This window comes from Ovis canadensis, chromosome 11 (assembly GCF_042477335.2).
Source record: "Ovis canadensis isolate MfBH-ARS-UI-01 breed Bighorn chromosome 11, ARS-UI_OviCan_v2, whole genome shotgun sequence".
Lineage (NCBI taxonomy): Eukaryota > Metazoa > Chordata > Mammalia > Artiodactyla > Bovidae > Ovis > Ovis canadensis.
The window spans coordinates 57535117-57557250 of NC_091255.1; the positions used below are offsets into that span (position 1 = coordinate 57535117).

The 22134-nt window shown below is 38.0% G+C and overlaps 1 protein-coding gene and 1 non-coding gene across 2 annotated transcripts; both read right to left on the reverse strand.

The window, feature by feature from the left end:
• Window positions 1–3419: 3419 nt before the first annotated feature.
• Window positions 3420–22080, reverse strand: NOL11 (nucleolar protein 11). The gene is made up of 18 exons (XM_069543728.1): window positions 21792–22080; window positions 17563–17676; window positions 17390–17446; window positions 16102–16250; window positions 14387–14444; window positions 13932–14076; window positions 12265–12453; window positions 10868–10944; window positions 9528–9651; window positions 8943–9031; window positions 8467–8541; window positions 7836–8020; window positions 7594–7719; window positions 7080–7310; window positions 6557–6635; window positions 5713–5805; window positions 3981–4088; window positions 3420–3829 (listed from the first exon to the last, which is right to left on the reverse strand). Exons 1-18 carry the CDS (start codon window positions 21930–21932, stop codon window positions 3713–3715), a joined length of 2157 nt encoding a protein of 718 aa, XP_069399829.1. The 5' UTR covers window positions 21933–22080; the 3' UTR covers window positions 3420–3712.
• LOC138415585 (small nucleolar RNA snR85) lies at window positions 11139–11251 on the reverse strand. Its single transcript, XR_011247333.1, has one exon. It is a non-coding gene; the product is annotated as a small nucleolar RNA snR85 (small nucleolar RNA).
• Window positions 22081–22134: the final 54 nt, after the last annotated feature.

Below are 22134 nucleotides of genomic sequence, written 5' to 3' on the forward strand. Positions count from 1 at the left end.
ATTTTTACATCTGCAACCATAACCACCACCAAAATAATAATCGATTCCAGCAAAAATTGCCCATGGATTTAAAACCATCGTTGGGGAAGAATAATATTCCAGACCAGGTTACAGGAGTGAGACAAGCTGGAAAACCCTACCTTAACTAAGTGGTCCAATTCAGCATCACCAGTGATAAGATAACCCACATCAGTGCCCCCTGAAGCTGTGCCTTCTCAGTAGCATTCTTGTCAGAAACGTCTAATCCGAATCTAATCATGTGGAACCGAGACACATCGAGCGACATTCTACAAAATAACTGGCCTAGACTCTTCAGAAATGCAGTTATCTAGGAACTGTTCTAGATTAAAGGAAATTAAAGAAACATGGAAACCAGATGCAATGCATGACCCTTGACTGGATTTTAGGGAGGAGAAAGTCCAATTACAAAAGACATTACTGGGACAACTGTGGAAATCTGGAGCAGGGCTGTAATCATTCTAAATAGTACCGTATTACCATTAATTTTCTGAATTTGGTATTGCATTGTGGTTATGTAAAATTAATGCTCTTGTTTTACAGGATTAAGCTTAAGTATTTATTGGATTAAACTAAATTATGAGACTGTTCAGAAATAACCCTCAAATGATTGAGGAAAAAAGGAAAAAATATATAGTGTAAAACTATTAATAACATGGCAAAATGTTACCAACAGGCAAATTCAGGCTAAGGATACAGGAGTACTCATCGTTTCTTCTTGCAATTATTTTAGGATTAAATTGTTTAGAAAAGGTGGGGCAAAAAAATCCATCTTTGTTTTAAAATTCTACATGATCCAGAATGGACTCCACTAGTTTACAGTCACCTGATACTTACTAAGAAGGCTAAAGAGGCAAAAAAGCAAACAAGCATCTACTTTTATGTAGTAATGATACATAAAAATGATACATACTGTTAGCTCACAGTCCCCTCAAAAACTATTAAGTTGCAGCAGGAAACTGTTTCCCAGATGGAGAACTTAAGTTTAAAGAATGATTCTTGGGAATTCCCTGGCAGGACAGTGGTTAGGACTCAGTACTTTCACGGTTGGGGCTGGAGCTCAATCCCTGGTCAGGGAACTGATTCCACAAGCTGCTCAGTGTGGCAAGAAACAATTACACCGATGTACTATATATAATCAGAAACAAATCTGAGGCAGTTTAATTATAAAAAATCAAAGTCTAGGGGCAGAAGATACACTGCCTATATGTGAACATGGAGGATTTACTTGCCAGAAAAAGGAAGTATTGCAAACCCTCGGAACTACAGTTGGACAGATAAGACCTATTATTCAGCAATTTTATTCAATGACCATTACTGAACACTGATTATGTGCCAGTGGTCCTCTGCTGAGGTGCATCAAGGGTAAGACACAGTCCCTACCTTGAAGAACTCAGCCTGTAAGAGTCTCCTGTCAATTATACTTCAATTAAAAAAAACCAAAAAACTTCTTTATAAAACCTTAACTTCTAAACGTAGTCTTAAGACTAGTCAACTTAAAGATAATTTGCAAATAGTATTTAAAAGCCATTAAAATGTTCTTATTTTTAAAATCGGTTATTTGCTTCCATAACATTGACAATCTAAATTATTTATAATAAAGCCTTTCTAAGGACCCTATACAGAAGCCCCTTCCAAACAGACCCAAGTTTCAGGGCAGAGGAAATCTTTCTCTCACTCAAAGGCCTCTACTTGTTTGAACCCTGACCAGGCAAGTAAGGTTTCAGTGCAGCACCTGTCTTCAAGTACAATTAACTCAGAAGACATGAAGAGTATACCACCTATGAATTTTGGTTGTTTTCTCTGACTGAAAGAACTTTCAATTAACCCGAGATTCATCTGTTATGGGTTCTTGTAAGTTAAATCATAAATAACTCAGAATCTAAAAACTGAATATCCTGAATAATCTTAACTTACCATAAAATGATCTCTAAATCATAAAGGATGTGCTATTCTAAAGCTCAAAGGTTTTGTTATTTTTAAAAATTTATTTTTTAATTGAAGGATAATTGCTTTACAGATTGTGTTGGTTTCTGCCAAACATCAACATGAATCAATAAGTAAAGTTTAGGAACCCACAATTTTATGCCTGGATGTCTGTAATTCTTCAATGGTTCATAAAAAAGAGGATGAACATCGTGGAGACTTGGATTTTTCATTTCTGCTGAGAAGTTCTGTATCACTTAAACTGTCTGAGCAAAAGGTCCCACTATGTTAAGTGGGCATAACTGTTAATAATATATGCTGTTATTTTTTGGTACCTCTTTTCCCTCAGGATTCAAATAAAAATTAAGAATGACTAAGAAATTAACACAACATTGTAAATCAACCAGACTTAAAAAAAAAAAAGACTAGGGAGACCCTCTCTGTTTGTTCAACTGCAGCAGTTGTAGCTAAACTTTATATAGAGTGCCTGACCTAAAACGAAGCCCTTCTCTAATGAAAATTTAGTTAAGCCATCAGGATCCTGGAAATATGGGCTCAAGAACCACACTTCAACTTATATTTATGCATTAGAATTTACAGGCATTAAAAAATACACATATATATTACAATTCTTCAGTTTAAAACAGGTTTTAAAATGATTTACTCAATAGTAAGAGACTTTCATAGGTCAGAAACGTTTTTGGGAAACTTAGTCCATCACCTGAAAAAGTGATTTCACTTTTAAGAAAAATAAATTTGAGCTTATTTTTAAGAAACAAAAGTTTCTATTTCTTCTATATAAAATCTTTTGTTTGTCCTAAATTCAATGAGTTAAAACAGGAAATTCTACAGTCAACCAAACTGTAAGACTTTTTCAGAAGAGACTATTTTTACTACCTAGAAATATTCAATACATGTATTTAATTAACTAGTTTTATCTTGGTTGTGATAGGTCTTTGTTGCTGCACACAGGCTTTCTCCAGTTGTGGAGCGTGGGCTCTGGGGTGCGTGGGCTTCAGCAGCTGTGGCATGAGGGCTCAGCAGCTGTGGCTCACAGGCTCTAGAGCGTGCGCTCAGAAGCTTTGGTACGCCAGCTTAGGTGCTCTGTCGCACGTGGGATCTTCCTGGACCAGGGATCAAACCCATGTCCCCTGCACTGTATCACCAGGGAAGTCCAAAATATTCAATATAACCAAAATCAGCATCTAGTCACAGAGGTAACGTGAGGGATAATGTTCCAGTCCTAGATATGTAAGGTGGTACAACTAGGTAAAGATCTGGAGAAGGCGGCAGGAGATAAGTGCATGTGTGTGCAAGGCCCCTCCCCAGCCTGCCCGTGGAACTGCCTTCTTCTCTCCCCTATGAATGCAGATGAGGCCAGACAGCTTCTGACTCTGATAAAACTATATTTTTCCTAGTATTACTGTTTCTCCAATGGTGATTTTTTTTATTAAAAGAACTATTCAAACAGGTGGTAAGAAATTAAACTTTTATCAATACACAAATAAGTTTACTTAAAAGCAGCTCAGTTCCGTATTTTAAAAAGTTTCAGAATCTCACCCCACCAATGTCCGTAACCTAGAAGAGGGTCACGTGAAACCTGCAGTCCCACCTAGGAGCATCAGTAAGTGTAGGTCTAGGTACTTTCACATGTATTTGTCTTGTCATCGAAGAGAGAGTCAAAAAAACCACATCTCTTGCCTGGCTGAGTAGGAAGAATCCAGAAAAAAGAGCTTCATAAAACGTCTATGAAGGAAAACTAGCAATATCAGAAGAGTTCTAGCACTTCAATTGAGTATAATTCTCTATTATTCTTTTCTTGATTTAATTTCTGTAGCTCACGAAAACTTACTTCAATCTTGTTGAGCTCGGAACAAATGCTTATCTAAAGAAAAAAATTCCAAAATAAATTTTTAGCATAACTTGTACATATAAATGAATCCTCCACAATTACTTAGAGCTATTCCAAGAAAAACTGTAATAATAATGCTTCATGGTTACAAACAGAATTCAGTATATATAAAATAATTACATACCTGGGATTTCACAAATTTGTAAAGACTTAACAGTAGCCTTTTTGCTTCTGGTATCATTACCACAACAGTAAAATTAGCATCCAGTAGTAGACATATCCAATCCATAATCTGAAGATAAACAGCGAAAAGGGAAGTTAAGATTTTATGAAGTCTATGATTATATCCAGCAGTTATAAGAAAAATAAGCTTTCTTTACAGAAGTCTGAACATTTTAGTTTAGAGATGAAGGAATTTCTAAGCAATCTAAAAAGGCTCTTTTCTGCTTTCATATTTACCATTTTATAAGCATAATTGTGTCTTTTCCATCAGATAAGTCAGTAAAAAGAAAGCCACTGTGATATTTAATCCAAGGGAGAGTGAGCATATTTTATTAAAAAAAATTTTTTTTGATTAACTACTGGCAGCTATAAAAAAAGAACCCACTCATCTCCTATTCTGAAATATATTACATACATTATGATGTAAAAATAGGGTGTCATGTATTATAGATGAATGGCCAAGAACTAAAATAAAATTACTTTACACTTACTTAAGTATCCTATGTAGCCTACATCTTCAAATGGTGGTGTTAACATGAAAATATCACCCATGAAAAAGCATTAAGGAAATCAATTATCCATTTGCGGGAGGGGGGGAAGCAGATCCCTATATATCCTCTACATCAAAACAAATTTTATATGTATCAAAGCATTAAACACAGAAAAAGAAAATAAATTTATTATGGAAAAACACACAGTGGCTATTTTTATACTCAGAGTGGGAAGGGCCTTAAGCATGACATGGCCAAGAAGAAGCCACAAAGGAAAAGCTCAACAATTTTAACAGTATGAAAATTAAAAACTCATCTATGGTAGAAATTCCATTAAAGAAAGTAAAAAGACAGTGATAGGAAATAAGTATTTGTAATACTTTGACAGAAATAGATGAGTATCTCAATATACAATAAATAATTTACAAGTTAAAATGAAAAAGAAAATACAATGGAAAAATGGACAAAGAATCTGATTAGGCAGTGCACAAAAAGCAGTATAAATGGGCAAGAACTGATGGTCTCTTGCTCATTACCAAAGAAATGCAAATTAAAACACCCATTTGTTACGTACCGATTGGCAAAGAGTACAGTCTCGGACCTTTGTGGCCATAGTACCTCTTGTCACAACACTTGGAAAGGTAGCCTGGCATGTTCAAAACTAAAAATGCATGTACCCTTTATCCAGTAATTTCACTAATGAGAATCAACCCAGTAGGTGTTCTTTCATAACATGCAAGAATATCTGTATAAAGATGCTCGTTGAAGGTTCATTTATAATAGCAAAAAACTGTTAACAATTTAAACGCTCATCAACAGGGGACTAACAAATTAAGATTTTCTATGAAATCAAGTGGTGTGCAGGTATATGTATCTTGATCCAGAAAATGCACAAAGTGTAGTACTGAATGAAAAACCCAAACCGCAGAACAGCTTGTACCTTATGATCTAATTTATGTCAGAAAGATACCAGAAAGATAAGTTAGTGTAAAGACAGAAAATTTCTAGACTAAAAGCAACTCTGAGTCTTACCTATCTTTATGAGGGACTAGGAATAGATTATTCAGAGGACACTTATTATCACCCTCTCCCAGTGAAGGTGAGGAAATGCTTGGAAAGGATCACAATAAAGAATCAGAAATTTAAGTTCTAAAGATCTATCATTCTTCCCAGCACCAGATCAAAGTAAAAAGATTATCTCACCTGGTTCAAGGTTGGAGGGTGTGTTCCAGGAAGAGTCATTGTAGCATTTTCACTACACTTCAGATAAAGGAAATACAAATACTGGAGAAACAGCTGGGCAGATGGAAAAAAGGACAATCACTTTCATAGAAAATTTTTCTCTATAAAGAGCTAACAGAGAGACTGGAAAGAATTTTAAGAGGCTACTGAAATAAACCATACATCAAACAAACATGCTATAGACATCAAGGACACAAAAAACAAATCGAATGCACTTTCTGCCGTCAAAGAGGAGTTCATTTGGTTTGGGAGAGGTGGGTGAAGGGCTTATTTTGTTTGCCAATAGTAAGTGGAGAAGAGAGACTCCTCTGGGCGATGCTTTTTAGCTTCTGTGCTGTGCTTGCCGTGCTTAGTCGCTCAGTCATGTGGGACTCTTTGCGACCCCACAGACTGCAGCCCGCCAGGCTCCTCTGTCCATGGGGATTCTGCAGGCAAGCATACTAGAGTGGGTTGCCATTCCCTTCTCCAGAAGATCTTTCCAACCTTGGGATCGAACCCAGGTCTTCCATATTCCAGGCGTATTCTTTACTATCTGGACCACCAGGGAAGTCCTTTTAGTTTCTACTCAACTGTAACTTAGATGGATGAACCTGGACTTCCAGTTTGGCACCAGGATCCTGCCAAACTCTGCCTCCCCCAGATCAATCTAGTCTCCTAGGCACAATTTTTCACCTTGAGGGCTGGGAAATCTCTTACTCAGATGAAAGAACTCTACAACCTTTTGAATGCTCTACAAGCTGGGTAGTGTCAAACAGCAACATTTAATACAGAAATAAAATCCTGTATGACCTGTAAGAACACTCACAGTGCTGTGCTGCGCTGGGATGTCCTTCAAATGAGGCAGAAGAAAAGTCTCACTGTATGCTGAGCGAAGAATTGCATTTCTACTTAGGAATAAAGGAAAATCTTACTTCAACAAATAAAGGCTTTTCAACTGAAATTATGAGTAACTCTCTTCCCCAGTGACATTTTTTCTAAATGGATACAAAAGTTCTACTTTTCTAGAAGAGCTCTATCACTGAACATTCTCATCACTAGAGATCATCTCGTATGCTTCACTGTTATAAATAACTGGTATTTATTCAATACACTAATTTTTAGAACTGACAAAGCTTCTATCTTAGTACAGCTTCTTAAATAATAAAGTTTAAGTAAACTGTTTAAACACAATATTGAATGGAATCCATTTTCAAGCAGAATCTGGGAAAAAAAAAAAAGAAAGAAAAAAAACCCCACCTTAAACTATCTAACTACCCCTTAGTTTTTGCTTGGTATTGATTACATTCCTGGGAAAGAGATAATACAAGGGAAACTGTTTCAAAGGACACAATAGTGCTGCTCTTTTCGGGGTAAGGGGGCACGAAGTGCTCTCGTCTGCTGCGGCCTGAGGCTTCTCCTTCAACTTCTGAGCACAGCTGTCACAGTTATCTTCCTCAGGATTGAAGCCATTCTGAAGAAACGTAGTCTGTTCTTCCATTTCCCCATCTTGTACAGGATCCATGTAGTCAGAAACTGACTCCATATTGATATCTGCGTCTTGAAGAGTGTCATCACCAATGCTATCATGTTAATTGAAAGCAGGAAATAATTCTTATCAATACTTGAATTTACTGGCAAAATTTTCATTTTCAAAGTGTTAGAAGTCAAAAAATACAATAGGTTAGAAAAGCGGTGAAAGGGAATTCTGTAGGGACCCAGTGGTTAGGATGCCATGCTTCCACTGCAGGGGGCATGGATTCCATCCCTGGTTGGCGAATTAAGATCCCGCGTGCCATGTGGTGCGGCTTTAAAAAGAAAAGGGTGGGGGGCAGTGAAAGAAAGGACCATCAGCTTCTAACTCACCTCAAGAAAAGTTTTAGGCAGGCGCAGGTGACCGACTCAGGGACGTCAGGGAGCTGCTGCAGGCAGAGCTGCAGGATCTGCACGTCGGTCTTTTCTAAGGCGACCTCCATCAAGCCAGGGCACAGGCTGAGGCCAAAAACGCGAATTACTTTGATATGTTAAGCAACTCTTAACTGCAAAAAATTTACAAGGCTTTTTCAGAGTATGAAAATCTGAACTGTAAAAACCGCAGAAATATTTACCTGTAAGAAAGCACGTGTGTTTGGACAAGCTGCATCAGACAGTTGCGGGGATAAAACGATGGCTCTGCTTTACATCTTCCCAGAAGTCCTATTACTACATCCCCAATAATGGTATGAAAGTCAGGGGTCCGCTTAGTAGCCAAAAACTTACGTAGTTCTACTTCGATATGTTTTTCTGAATCTTTCTGGAAGGGCAAAAGTAAACAGTTTAGTATGGTACCAATTAATAAATGTCACTCTGTACTTGAAAGTTCCTAGCTCAACATTTTCTTAAATCACTAACAGCATTCATGTATTCTTGTGAAACTGGAGTTGATATGACAATTTACTGCACAAAGACAAAATGCAAGGAAAAAAATAAAAACCACAAGGATTTAGACATCAAAACTTCTAAGAAACTAAATTACAAACATTCAATGCAAAATTGAATGAGATAAGAGGCCAGCAGCGTCACATTAAACTCACAAAATGCTTGGTGCAAGTCAAAGAATCACTCTGATAATCTCAATGTACCAGACAAATGTTAGCCATAGCTCTAAAAATGATCACAAAAGGAAGCTAGATAAAAAGTACATGGCATTTCTTTTAACCATGAATTGATTTTCCGTATTTCTAATATTTTAAAATTTACCTGTATGGTTGCTAAGAGTTGTGTGGATGCAGGAACCTCTGGCTGTACACTCACTTGAATTTTTCTTCTCCTTAACTGGAATTCAGTAAATTGATTAGGATCTCAAAAGTGATACAAAAGAGCCAACAGACATTTAGAAGAAAATAAATGTCCCAAAGAGACTGGGACACTTTTGCTCTAATCACAAACTTTTTTAGGGTTTAGTTTTCTTAAAGTGAAAAGTGGGTCTATTTCAAATTTTAACTTAAATATCTTGAAGAGTTTAAGGTCTTTCATTTTTTAAATAAATAAAATAAAATCACTATGCTCAGGAAGGTATTATTACTAATTGCAAATTGGTCTGTTTTTACAGTTGGGTCTTATACACATGCCTAAAAAACTACTAGATGACATGTCATTTTTAAATAAGGCTGTTAGGGTTCAAGCTTCCAATCAAACATTTGTACTAAGATTTCTATTTAAACTACCAAACTTACAATTCTCTTTGACTGCTCTGAGTTCTGAGATCCAAGTTCACATCCCTGTGATGTTTCCCAGTTTACAAAATGAGGTGTGACGTGGGTGCCTAAGAAAATATAAAACACACAATTCTGGAATTTTTTGACCTATTGATATTTACTCAGCCAATCAATCAAACAAAGAACATTAAAAAAACAACCACTCCGGCACAATTCAAGAGAGGCTTTATCGTCCATTTCATTCTACCAATAACAGATCAGTAAATATCCTAAAGGCCATGTGCCCACCAACATTAAGCCGACAGATGAGGCTACTGATGAACCAGGGAGGAAAAAGCATCATTGATTTTGTCTGCAGGACTTTCCCATTTCCCCTCAAGTCTGAACACTGCTGCTTAAAACACAGTGTCGCTCTTCAGCCTGCAGCAGTACCTGCAACGTGGACTGTTCTCAACGTATCTCCCTAGACCAGCGAAATGTGAATGAACAGTGGCTCAACATTAAGAACAGATTATGCAAACTGGTAGCTGCGAAAACCTACATATCCCACTAGAAGTTTATACAATGGCCTGCAGTTAATAAAACAAACATTTAAGTTCCTACCTGGATCTTGACTATGTTTGAGTTTTCCAAGAGCACCTGCCAATGATGACACTTCACACTTGTATGGAATTACAGTTAGAAACTTTCCATGTAGCATAAACAGATTTTCCCCATAATACCAGAGCTACAAAAAAAAGAAGTTATCAAAAAAAAAAAGTTATCAAAAATGTAAGAAACCCTTTTTCTAAGATCTGATTCAACAGAGCCATATAACATAAAACAGTAACTTGTGGTGTAAGGAATCTTAATATGACAAAAAAGGATAAGGCAAAGGTAAATAAGTTTCTAGAATAATCTCACACGTTCAATTCATTAATTGAGGTAGGTTTACAAAGCTCTCATTTTTGCCCATGTGTGAATAGAGCATAATTTAGAGAATATTTTCTTTCAACTCATAAAAATCTGATTAATACATATATTTAAAACCAATGAACTGTTTAAAATAAATATTGCCACTACTACACATCTGTTAACATGAAACTCACAAAGGCTACTATAACATAACCAAACTGTTTTGATGTACTAAAAAGAAAAAAGTAGAATTTAATATTATTTCTATCTCATGATCTCAATTATAAAATTGTAAAAATGAGATAGGTTATAGGAATAAAAAGCTCACATGAAATCAAAAGTGAAGTCTGGAAAAAAAAGTGAAGTCTATTAGAACAGCAGAATTGTCAAGTGTTAATTCTGTTTAAATATAAAATCAGCATTCTATGCTGAGAAATCTAGTCTCCTTATCCTCTAATTACAATGAGCAACAATGTCCTATATCTTGATTTACATATATCTTATATCTTGATTTGAGTGATTATCCATTCACTGGGCAACCAGTATTTATTGAGCCAACCTGTTAGGCACTGGAGATACGATGAAGAACAAGAAAGACAAGGACCTTTGCCTCAGATAATTTAGTCTGGTCAGCTTAAACTTTAATTCTTTAAAGTATTCTTATGTAATTCCATGATATGTTTACCATGTAATTTAAAAGACTAATTTATTAGGCAAAGTAGCAGCCCTCAGATATAGTTCAAAATATGAAAGCAAAAGATCAAACAAAAGCGAGATTTCGAAGTTTTATTAACTAGGTAATTGTTCTCTCCTGATCTAAAATTAGCTTCTAATTTAGTCTTTGAAAGTGACAAATGTAAGGAAACGGTTAAAACAATAGCCAAATTAAGTATAATCTTGTAGGTAGAAAATTAAATATTTCTTAATTTATTTTAATCAAAAACTGACAAATATTTAGATCTGTAGCGGTCTCTTCCCTTACAATGTATCTAGCAAACACAAAAATAATTATATTTAAAAGAAAAAAAGCCAAGGTGAAAAAAACTTACTTGTCCGCTGGTCCCCTGTGGTAACTCTTTTGAAGTCTGTAGCGTCTGAAATTTTGTATTCCATACAGACAGGCATTCTATAAGGTAAGACATACACATTCCAAAGTTTTCCAAGTATATGTATATGATGCGGAGCAGGGGGTGGGTTGATGGGGAAGGCGGAAAGTTAAACACAAAAGTTTTACTTTAGTAAGTATAAAAATGAGTAATGAAGATAGAAAATCAAAGATGTGAGATCTCATGGTAAGAAGTGGACATGTGCAGGGAGGGGGTATATGGGAATCTGTGTATCTTTCCCTCAATTTTGCTGTGAACACTAAACTGCTCTAAGAAAAAAAGGTTTTTAAATTAATTTTTAATTAATTTTCTATTGAAGTATACATGCTATACAATATTATATGAGTTACAGGTATACAATATAGTGATTCACAATTTAGTTATTATAAAATAGTGGCTATATTCCCATGTTGTACAACATACTCTTGAAGGTTATGTTATACACAGTCTTTGTGCCTCTCACTCCCCTATCCTATTCTGCCTGCCCCACCTTTCCCCACAGGTACCACTAGTTTGCTCTCTGTATCTGTGACTCTGCTTCCTTTGTTATCTTCACTAGCTTGTTGTCCTTCTTAGATTTCACACGTAAGTGATGTCATACAGTATTTGTCTTCCTGACTTATTTCATTAATGCCCTCCCAGTCCATCCACATTGCTGTGAATGGCAAAATTTTCATTCATTTTAATGGCTGAGTAGTGTCTATATATGGATTACACACACACATCACTTTATCTATTCACCTGTTGACAGACACTTAGGTTGCTTTCATATCTTGGCAACTGTAAATAATGCTTCTATGAACATTTGGGTCCAAGGTTTTTTCTGAACTAGTTTTTGCTTTTTTTGGATATACCTAGGAGTGGAATTGCTGGGTTATATGGTAGTTCTACTTTTAGATTTTTTGAGAAATTCTATACTGTTTTCCACAGTGGCTGCATCAATTTACATTCTTACCAACAGAGTATGAGGCTTCCCTTTTCTCCACATCCTTGCCAACATGTGTTATTTGATGACAGGTCTGAGGTGGTATCTCACTGCGATTTTGGTTTGCGTTTCCTGATGATAGCAATGCTGAGCATCTTTTCATGTGCATACTGGCTATCTGCATTTCTTCTTTGGAAAAATGTCTATTCAGGTAGTGAGTGATATGAGGAAATGTTTTAGAGAAATTGATCAAGGTAAGATGAAGTCAAAGACCTATTCAAGAATGAAGAGGCTACAGTGGGAAAGAGAATGATTTTGGGTGGTAATAAATAAATGAAAAAGAAAGAGGAGACTAAAAGGTACACTTCGATGGAAAAAATCCAGAGGACTTCGTAACCGATGGAACCTCAGTTACCCTTAGAAGCTGGCCGTGGTGCTCCCAGGACTGCTACGTGGTCTTGATCCAGGATGCTGAGTGCAGCACCACTTCGAGCACTGCCAGACACCACAGACTTGAGCAACTGCGACTGAACTAACCTCTGATTTTTTTCGGGTTCACTTGGATGTATTGGTATCAAGGTTTCATATACACATCCATCAGAGCCTGTTGAAAACAAGTATTTATTGCTCATTATTGGCTAAGGATAGTTCCATACCTATTATAGCTAAATGTACTAAGTTGTTTGTAAGATTTTACCAGTGTGATAGAGGATTTAACCAGAAAAATAAACAAATCTAACAACTGCATTACTCTATAGTTCCCTATCAAGATTATACTACAAACTTAAAGTTGAGGAAGAAGAAATATTAAAAATCTCAGTAAGAAATGGCATAATACCCTGAAATGAAGTATCTGTAATAACTTAAAATACGAGGAGATGGCCATGAATACAGACAATCCAGTCAGTAAATGGCTACATCTCTGATTAGTTAGCATCTGGTCTGAACATTACATTTCTTATTACTCCATCACTCTGAAAACCCTGTAAAATTGGCTGGGTTTTGCAGGTCAACTGTTGGCGATTTCCCATGGTTCTGGCTATGTTATATGAAGATTTTACGATCCTTTGGTTCAGACTCCTTTACTTCAATGTTCAAAAGGTGAAACATAAGTCACAAACTTCTGTTCAACAATAAATATGTCCTATAAGCCAAACTTTAACAAAACCTGTTCCTCTTAAGCAAAGATAGTAAGCAGATTCCAACGATCCTCTAGACATGATAAATGATAGGAGCCTTTTTCTTAACAGCCACTGTAAAAATCTGCACATTGAAAAACTTCACGAAGATTTGAAATTGTGATAATAGGAAATGCTTCCTAAATACTGTTCTTGCTTTTCCCCCCTTAACCTTTTCAAAACAACTTCAAAAGAAGCCATAAATGGGGGGAGAGAATTATTACAAAGGCATTTCCCCTCCTAGATACATAAGACTGAGATTAAACCTCAGAGGATTAGGTAAAGGTAAATTCCAAAGCAATAACAACAACAATAACAAGAACTGTAAAATGCAGGCTGAGTCCAATACTGCTCTGTTAGTGTCACTTTTCACTTTCATGCATTGGAGAAGGAAATGGCAGCCCACTCCAGCGTTCTTGCCTGGAGAATCCCAGGGATGGGGGAGCCTGGTGGGCTGCCGTCTATGGTGTCACGCAGAGTCGGACACGACTGAAGCGACTTAGCAGTAGCAGTGTCCTTTTGACTCTATCACTGTTCAAAGAAGGGCACACTATATCTTAAGGTTGGAAAAGAGAAAATGGGAGTACCAACCTTAGGTGTTAATTACAATATATAAAAAAACCTGGACTTACCATAAAAAGTGATCTACCCTTTTTTATTGGTGTTTTATTATTACTTATGATAAATTTTAAGACATAAAAATTACCTGCAAGAGAACTACTGACTTGCAGACATCTACACATGGCAAAATGCAAAAAGTGAGGGCATAAATGCTTGTTAAAAAGCATGGAAAGGCAAGTACTGCAATAGCAAACTGTAAAATCCAATGACTAACTTAAAAGAAAAATATTATCCTGTAAGATACTTTTATTTATAAACTCTGAAAGTTTAAAGAAATACTTACTTAATGACATTAGAGAGATGAATTTCCGACCTACAGATGTACTAAAACTCTGTATAACACATTTTTCTTCTTGACCAAGTAAAAGTGTGTATTTGCTTAGGATACGTGAGTTAAACTTTTGTACATAAGCAAAGTAGTTTCCATGCTGCAAAAAAAAAAAAAAAAAAAAGGTTATTTTAAAAATATTCCCATTTTTACCAACTATATTTAAATGTTGAGACCAGCTGTTGTCCCACTGTAACTACTTTAATGAATGCTAAAAACCTCTTGTCCAACTAAATCTTAGACATTATAAAAATGTTTAATTCAGGCATAGAAATAATTATCACTATAGGCTTTTTAGTATTTTAGAGATATCAAAGTCTTCTGAAAGAAATATCAAAGTCCAATTTTAGTTTTAAAACTCATACTCTGAAATGTCACAAAATGGGCCAGGAATGAAAGATATCACTTACTTTTTCTGTAATGAAAATTAGCACAGGATGCCTAAATACCATGAAAAACTTTGTCCACCTAAAAAAAGAAAAATTATAAAATGCCAAATCACCAGTTCAGAGAAACACATCTTCATCTAAATTTAAGAGATTTTTTTAAAAAATTAGTTTCTGGAGCCAGAGAGAGAGCAGAATACACTTAATTCGGTGTTTCAAAATATCTACCACAGGAACCCAGGAGGCATTCCTCTGTTAATCATTCCTGGATTAAATGCAAGTTGCCAATGCTCCCAGAGCTTTAAAGATAATAGCATGAATTAAAGGTGTATGAGACCAGATGCAACGTTTTCTCAAACTTTTCTGACCTGTCTCGTTTTTTCAGGGTCATTTTGAGGACTGGTGTTCTCAGGAAAATATTAGCATCTCACCTGTCTTTTTCAAGTGACGCTGGGAACTGAAGCACAGGGAGGGTAACAGCGTGAAACCAAAGTTGCACAACCATCTTCTGGCAAAGTGGGGATTAGAACCCAGATTCTCTACCTGTAGCTTTTTTTTTGGCGGCGGCGGGGGCAGGGGGCTGTGCTGCAAGCCTTGTGGGATCTTATTTTCCCACCAAGGATTGAACCTGGGCCCACGGCAGTGAAGGCATGGAGTCCTAACCACTGGACCACCAGATAATTCCTTTTACCTATATCTTTTCCCCTAAAGATTTCCTCCAAATACAGTTGCTGACACTTCAGAGGCATTAATTAGGTCTAAGATTCCCTGATAGCTCAGTTGGTAAAGAATCTGCTTGCAATGCAGGAGACCCCGGTTCGATCCTTAGGTCGGGAAGATCCACTGGAAAAGGGATAGGCTACCCACTCCAGTATTCTTGGGCTTCTCTTGTGGCTCAGCTGGTAAAGAATCCACCTGCAATGCAGGAGACCTGGGTTCAATCCCTGGGTTGGGAAGATCCCCTGGAGAAGAGAAAGGCTACTCACTCCAGTATGCTGGCCTAGAGAATTCCATGGCCAGTTCATAGGGTCATAAAGAGTCAGACATGACTGAGCAACTTAAAAAAAAAAAAAAGATATAACTGGTCAGGATCCCCACCGCTCACTGACTACGTACAAGTCTTTGCTTGGACTTTTAGATATTTGGTTTGTATCAGGTACACCTGGAGGGGCAGCAAGTTAATTAAACAAGAAATGTGATGAAAGAATGGGGATTAGAAAGATATGAAATCAGGACATTTCCTTCTATCATTTGAGTGAGTTATTTTCCCAGTTTTATCCCAGAATTGGGAAAAGAGGAGGTTCCAAAGCACTATTGTGATTCCACTAACAACAAGCTGCACATTTCTTCAAGGGAATGGGCTCTGACCTTGCAGTCAGGGCTATATGACAGAAGATTCCAATCTTGCGGGATTACCACTTCAAGTTCAAATAACTGACTGACCAGTTGTGTCATTAGGACAGGACTCATTTGGCCAGAGATTCCTCAATCGCTATCACACCAAAGGCTTTTGGAGGATGTCATTTTGGCTAAGGTTCTACAGATGATTTTTAGCAAGTTTTTTTTGTTGTTGTTGGTTTGTTTTTTATTAAAAAAAAATTTTGGCAGTGCCCCAAGGTTTGTGGGATCTTAGTTTCCCAACCAGTAATTGAACTCTTGCCTCCTGAGTTGGAAACTGTGAGTCTAGAATCCCCAGAGTACATTTTCTTTTGGTAAAAATTATAAGTATTAGAACTTACTTAATCACTTCTTCATCAGAGATGACAGTTTCAATTTTCTGCTGGGGCTCTGCAAGCAAAGCTTCTAAACCACGAACTGCACCTTCCTTGAACAGTACCAAGGGTTCTGTTCCCTGTATTGAATGTATTCTATACACCTCAGCTGACAACTAGAAGGATATAAAAACATTTAAATTTTTATTATAATGCAATTGCCACCTAAGAGAATAAGGACAGTTAGAGAATACTTATCTTTAAGGTACTGATTTATTCTCATTTTGATTCACTTTTGTTTAATAATTATGTATGGTTCCAAAGTCAAATCTACAACATAAAGTACATTTAGAAGTCTAACTTTTACTCCCATACTCTCTATTCTCTCCCCTGCTCCCCCCCTAAAGTAATCACTTGTATTCATTTTTGGTTTATCTTTCCATTATAAATACTGGAGGTAAGGCCACAAACTGGGTCTCTCAAAATTGGAGGCAAAGAGAAATACAAACCAAATCATTCATACAGTTATAAGTGGTTCTGGTGTTAGAAAAAGACAGATGCCATACATTAATACATGCACCATGTAAAAAACTGACCTGCAATCCCCAAACACCGTACACAGGATTAAAAAAAAAAAAAAAGTTGTGTAAAATTCAGGATCATGTTGCTGTAGGGTAAACACAAAGACTGGAGCCAACAGGCAGCACCCGTAGCTAGCTAGAAGTTTCAAGGGTCCAGGTGACAACTGCCACTGAAACGGTATCAGCTCCATTGTGAACCACTTCTCAAATGTGCCAATTATATTGAGAATGAGACACTTAAAACCAGAATGAGCTTTTGAGATTGACATAGTTTAAGGTCATCATTTTATAAGAAAAAGTTAATTAACATACTTAGGGGTCATTGGGAGAAAAGACAGTGCCTTTTCATTTCATTACGTGCCACTCTTAAAATGTCTAACTGCATGGAACTTGCAGAGTCTGTTCTACCTATTTCGGGAAAGAGAACAATCAAGCTCACTTGTTCTTGCAAGGGACACACCACAAACATTTAAGTGCATGGAAATAACTATATAAATGTGTCATTCATTAATTATTTAAATTACTTCAATATCTTATGAAAATAACATATAACATTTTCTAACATACTCAAATTGAGACATTTTACCAAGATATACTATACAATAAATAGAATGAAAACTTGATTATAACATTCATGTCATGTTCACAGACCCTTTAAGATTAATAACTGCCACATTACAAATAATTCCATCTCACCAATAAACTAAATAAGTATGTTGGATCCAAAGACTTACTGTTGCTTTAAAAACTTTATCCAGGTTGACGTCTTCATTATTCCATATTCTCAAGACCTTAAATTAAAACATACAATTAAAAAAAAAAGCATTCCAATATCTATTTACATATAACACGAACAGTTAATAAATCAACATTTGATTTGTTTATATATATAGCTTTGAAAACTCACCTTATTATCATGTACAACAATATACTCGCCAGTTTGAAAGTTGCACACAGCTGGACATGTTATAATTTGCCCTTGTTTCACTGACCAGCTCCCCAAGGGTTTCTGATCAGAAACCTAATGAAATGAACATACGATATTTAAAAAGTCAGCTTCAGATTTTAAAGCAACTAAATTTACAACAGAAACAAAAGAAGAAGTCATTAGAATGACAGCATTTAATAAAGCTCCTAAATTAAAAAATAAGAAGACAAATGTTATATGGATTCCACTTAAAACAGAAAGCAGAATGATGGTTGTCTGGGGTTGGGGTAATTGGGAATGTAATGGGAGTTAAATGGGTATAGAGTTTGAGCTGTCAGATGAAAAGAGTTCTGGAGACGGATGGTAAGGACAACTGCACAACCATGGGAATGCATGTACTTAATAACCTGAACTGTACACTTACAGTCATTAAGATATTACATTTTGTTATGTGTATTTTACCACACTTTAAAAAGTAGTTAAATTGAAAAATATTAGTTTCCAAAATCCAAAGTTAGTAACAACACACTTTGATAATGAACAATATCAGCACATTAAAAAAAAATTGATTCCACTGTGTTCTTGGAACAGAGGCATGAGAAACGAAGTAAGGATAGCTGGAATAATGCCAATTCCAATCAGCCACTCCACTCCTATGCAAACACTACAAAAGGTCCCCTTGACAGCCAGGTAAAAACCAACGGTATCAACAGAAGCATCAAAAAAACAGTATAGGGAACCGTTGGCAACCTTTCCCCAAACTTCAAAGCAGGCAGCTAGCTTTCTTTTTAAATTGATGTATAATTGCTGTACAATATTATATAAGTTACAGGTATACAATATAGTAATTAGCAATTTAAAGGCTGTAATCCACTTACAGTTATTATAAAACGCTGGCTATATTTCCCATGTTGTACAATCTATCCCTGCAGTTTATTTTATACTTAACAGTTTTTTCTCTTACCCCCCCATCCCTATTTGGCCCCGCCTCCCTTCCCTCTCCCCCCCTGGTGACCTCTCGTTTGTTCTTTGCATCTGTGTCTGCTTCTTTTGTTATCATCACTAGTTTGTTGTAGTTTTCAGACCTAGTGCTATCAGATTGCATTTGCCTTTCTCTGTCTGATTTATTTCACTTAATGAAATGCACCCCAAGTCCATCCACATTGCTGCATGCTGGGCTTCCCAAGTGGGGCTAGTGGGTAAAGAATCCACCTGCCGAGGCAGGAGACCTACGAGACACAGGTTCCACCCTTGGGTTGGGACGATTCCCTGGAGGAGGGCACACAACCCACTTCCGTATTCTTGCCTGGAGAATCCTATGGACAGAGGAGCCTGTTTTTTGGCTACAAATGGCAAAATATTGTTTTTTATAACTGAACATTATTCCACTGTGTGTGTGTACGTATGCATAAATACACTTCTTTATCCATTCATCTGTTTATGCACCCTGAGGATGCTTCCTTACTTTGGCAATCGTAAAAATGCTGCTGCTATATACACCAGGGTGCATGTATCTTTTTGTGTTAGTGTTTTTGAAGTTTTTTAGATAAATAGCCAGGGGTGAAACTGCTGGGTCATATAGCTATTCTATTTTTTAGTTTTTTGAGAAATCTCCATACTGTGTTTTTTGAGAAATTTCCAGCAAATTTGGAAAAAATAGCAGTGGCCACAGGATTGGAAAAGGTTTTCATTCCAATCCCAAAGAAGGGCGATGCCAAAAAATGTTCAAACTACCACACTATTGCACTCATTTCACATGCTAGCAAGATAATGCTCAAAATTCTCCAAGCTAGGCTTCAATAGTACATGAACTGAGAGCTCCTAGATTCAAACTGGATTTAGAAAAGGCAGAGGTACCAGAGATCAAATTGCCAACATCCACTGGATCATTGAGAAAGCAACAATTCCAGAAAAACACCTACTTCTGCTTTATTGACTACATCAAAGCCTTTGACTGTGGACCACAACAAACTGGAAAATTCTTAAAGAGACGGGAGTACCAGACCACCTTACCTGCCTCCTGAGAAACCTGTATGCCAGTCAAGAAGCAATAGTTAGAACTGGACATGGAACAACAGACTGGTTCCAAATTGGGAAAGGAGCACGTCAAGGCTATATTTTGTCACCCTGCTTATTTAACTTATATGCAGAGTACATCATGAAGAAGGCTGGGCTGGATGAAGCCAAGCTGGAATCAAGCTTGCTGGGAGAAATATCAATAACCTCAGATATGCAGGTGACACCATCCTTATGGCAGAAAGCAAAGAGGAACTAAAGAGCCTCTTGATGACAGCGAAAGAGGAGAGTGAAAAAGCTGGCTTAAAACTCAACATTCAAAAATGAATGTTGATCATTCAAAGATGAAGATCATGGCATTCAGTCCCACCACTTCATAGCAAATAGATGGGAAACAATGGAAACAGTGACAGATTTTATTTTCTTGGGCTTTCAAAATCACTGCAGAGGGTGACTGCAGCCATGAAATTAAAAGATACTTGCTCCTTGGAAGAAAAGCTATGACCAACCTAGGCAGTATAATTAAACAGCACAGACATCATTTTGCTGACAAAGTTCATATGGTCAAAGCTATGGTTTTTCCAGCAGTCACGTATGGATGTGAGAATTGGGCCGTAAAGAGCGCAGATTTGATGCCTTTGAACTGTGATGTTGGAGAAAGCTTTTGAGAGTCCCTTGGACTATAAGGAGATCAAACCAGTCAATCCTAAAGGAAATCAACCCTGAATATTCACTGGAAGGATTGATGCTGAAGCTGAAACTCCAACACCTTGGCCACCTGATGCTAAGAGCCAACTCATTAGAAAAGACCCTGATGCTGGAAAAGATCGAAGGCAGGAGGAGAAGGGGATGATAGAGGACAAGGTGGCTGAACGGCATCACTGACTCAATGGACATGAGTCTGAGTAACTCCGGGGATGGTGAAGGACAGGGAAGCCTGGTGTGCTGCAGTCCATGGGGTCGCAAAGAGTCAGACATGACTGAGCGAATGAATGACAACAAAACTTTCAGTTTTATGAGAACTCTCCATACTGTTTGTGTTAATTTACATTCCTCGGGTACAAGGGTTCTTTTTTCTCCACATCCTCGCCAACATTTGCTGTGTTCTTTTGGATGACGACCATTCCGACAGGTGCGAGGTGATATCTCATGGTGGTTTCGGTTTGCCTTTCTCTGATAATTGGCAATGTTGAGATAGCGAGCTTCTTAAAGACAGAGAAAACTATGTTCAGAAGCTCACATAAATACAATTACTTTCTACACGATCACTAAAAGCAAAGTTTAGGTGCGCTTTAGCAACCTAAGCCAGCACTTTCCAGCCTTTTTGGCATCAGGGACTGGTTTCATGAAAGATGGGTTATTCCATGGACAGGGGTGGAGGATAGTTTCGGGATGACTCTCATAAAGAGGGTGCAACCAGATCCCTGGCATGCACAGTTCAAGCTCCTTTGACAATCTAATGCCACCACTGACGTGACAGGAAGCAGAGCTCAGGCAGGTATGCCAGTGAAACTCTGCCTGCTGGCTCACCTCCTGCTATGCAATCTGGTTCTTAACAGGCCACCAACCAGTCTGTGGCCCAGGGCTCGAGGACTGCCTGGGCTAGGCTGAAAAGGGGGCGGAGAGACCGTAGACTTCAAGGAAAGTAACCCAGAACTCAAAGGGTGAACCACAGGTGGCAACCGACAAGTCCCTCAGAATCAGGATTCCCACTAAGCTGCCCCCAAAGCAAAAAACCAAAACAAAACACAGACAAAACTTTTCTCCCTCATGAGTGAGTAAGAAGTGTAGGGATACACTGCTAAAGCATTATTCTGGCAGTGACATCTCCCACCCAATCAATCTCCGTTCAACCCTTCAGCGGGCACCTGGGGTGACAGAGGCCCCAGAAAGGGATCTTAGCAAGGCTATCTCCGGGAGATTCGAAGCGAAAATACAGGTTTCCTTTCCGAGTCTAGCCCACGTGCACGTAAACGCTCTGCCGCCTGCAACTCGGAAACACGCCTCTCTCTCAGGGAAAACAACCCAGTCAAGTTCTAGACCTCATTCAGCGTCCCGAGGAGGCCACGCCGGCTCTCCGATAAGTCCGCTGCACGAGCTCTTTCTGAATTTGTGAGAAATCCGAGGTTCGGGCTCCGAGCTCAGAAAGGGACGAGATGGCAGCGGGGGCACTCCGATCCTAACGCTCTCACCTTATAGAGGATGACGGTCCTGCCGCTGTCCGTCACTAGAAACTGGTCGGTTTTGTCGCTCTGCTCCACTCCGAGGGGTCCGTCAGGCCCGGAACCCAGGGGTACCGCAGTCAACGTGAACCCTTCCTCCAGGTCTGCCATTTTGGGCCAACTTACGGACGGCCTAGCGTTCCTCCCGGCAGGCTTCGCGCTTTCTCTCGCGAGAACTAGGAGGCCGGCTGGATCTAGCGCTCGGAAACTGGGATACCTGTTCGCAGAGCCTGCGACCTCTGCCGGGCAGACATCGCCAGCGGCGCTGCGAAAGGCGTCGGGTAGGCGGGGCCTGGAGTTTGCGTGAAGGCTC

Coding starts and splice junctions, on each gene's coding strand:
- NOL11 (XM_069543728.1), bottom strand. CDS start 21,932: ATGGCAGACCTGGAGGAAGGGTTCACGTTGACTGCGGTACCCCTGGGT. Junction 17,447..17,562: donor TTGTTGTACATGATAATAAG/GTGAGTTTTCAA, acceptor TTTTAATTTAAG/GTCTTGAGAATATGGAATAA. Junction 5,806..6,556: donor TCCCAGCGCAGCACAGCACT/GTGAGTGTTCTT, acceptor CCATCTGCCCAG/CTGTTTCTCCAGTATTTGTA.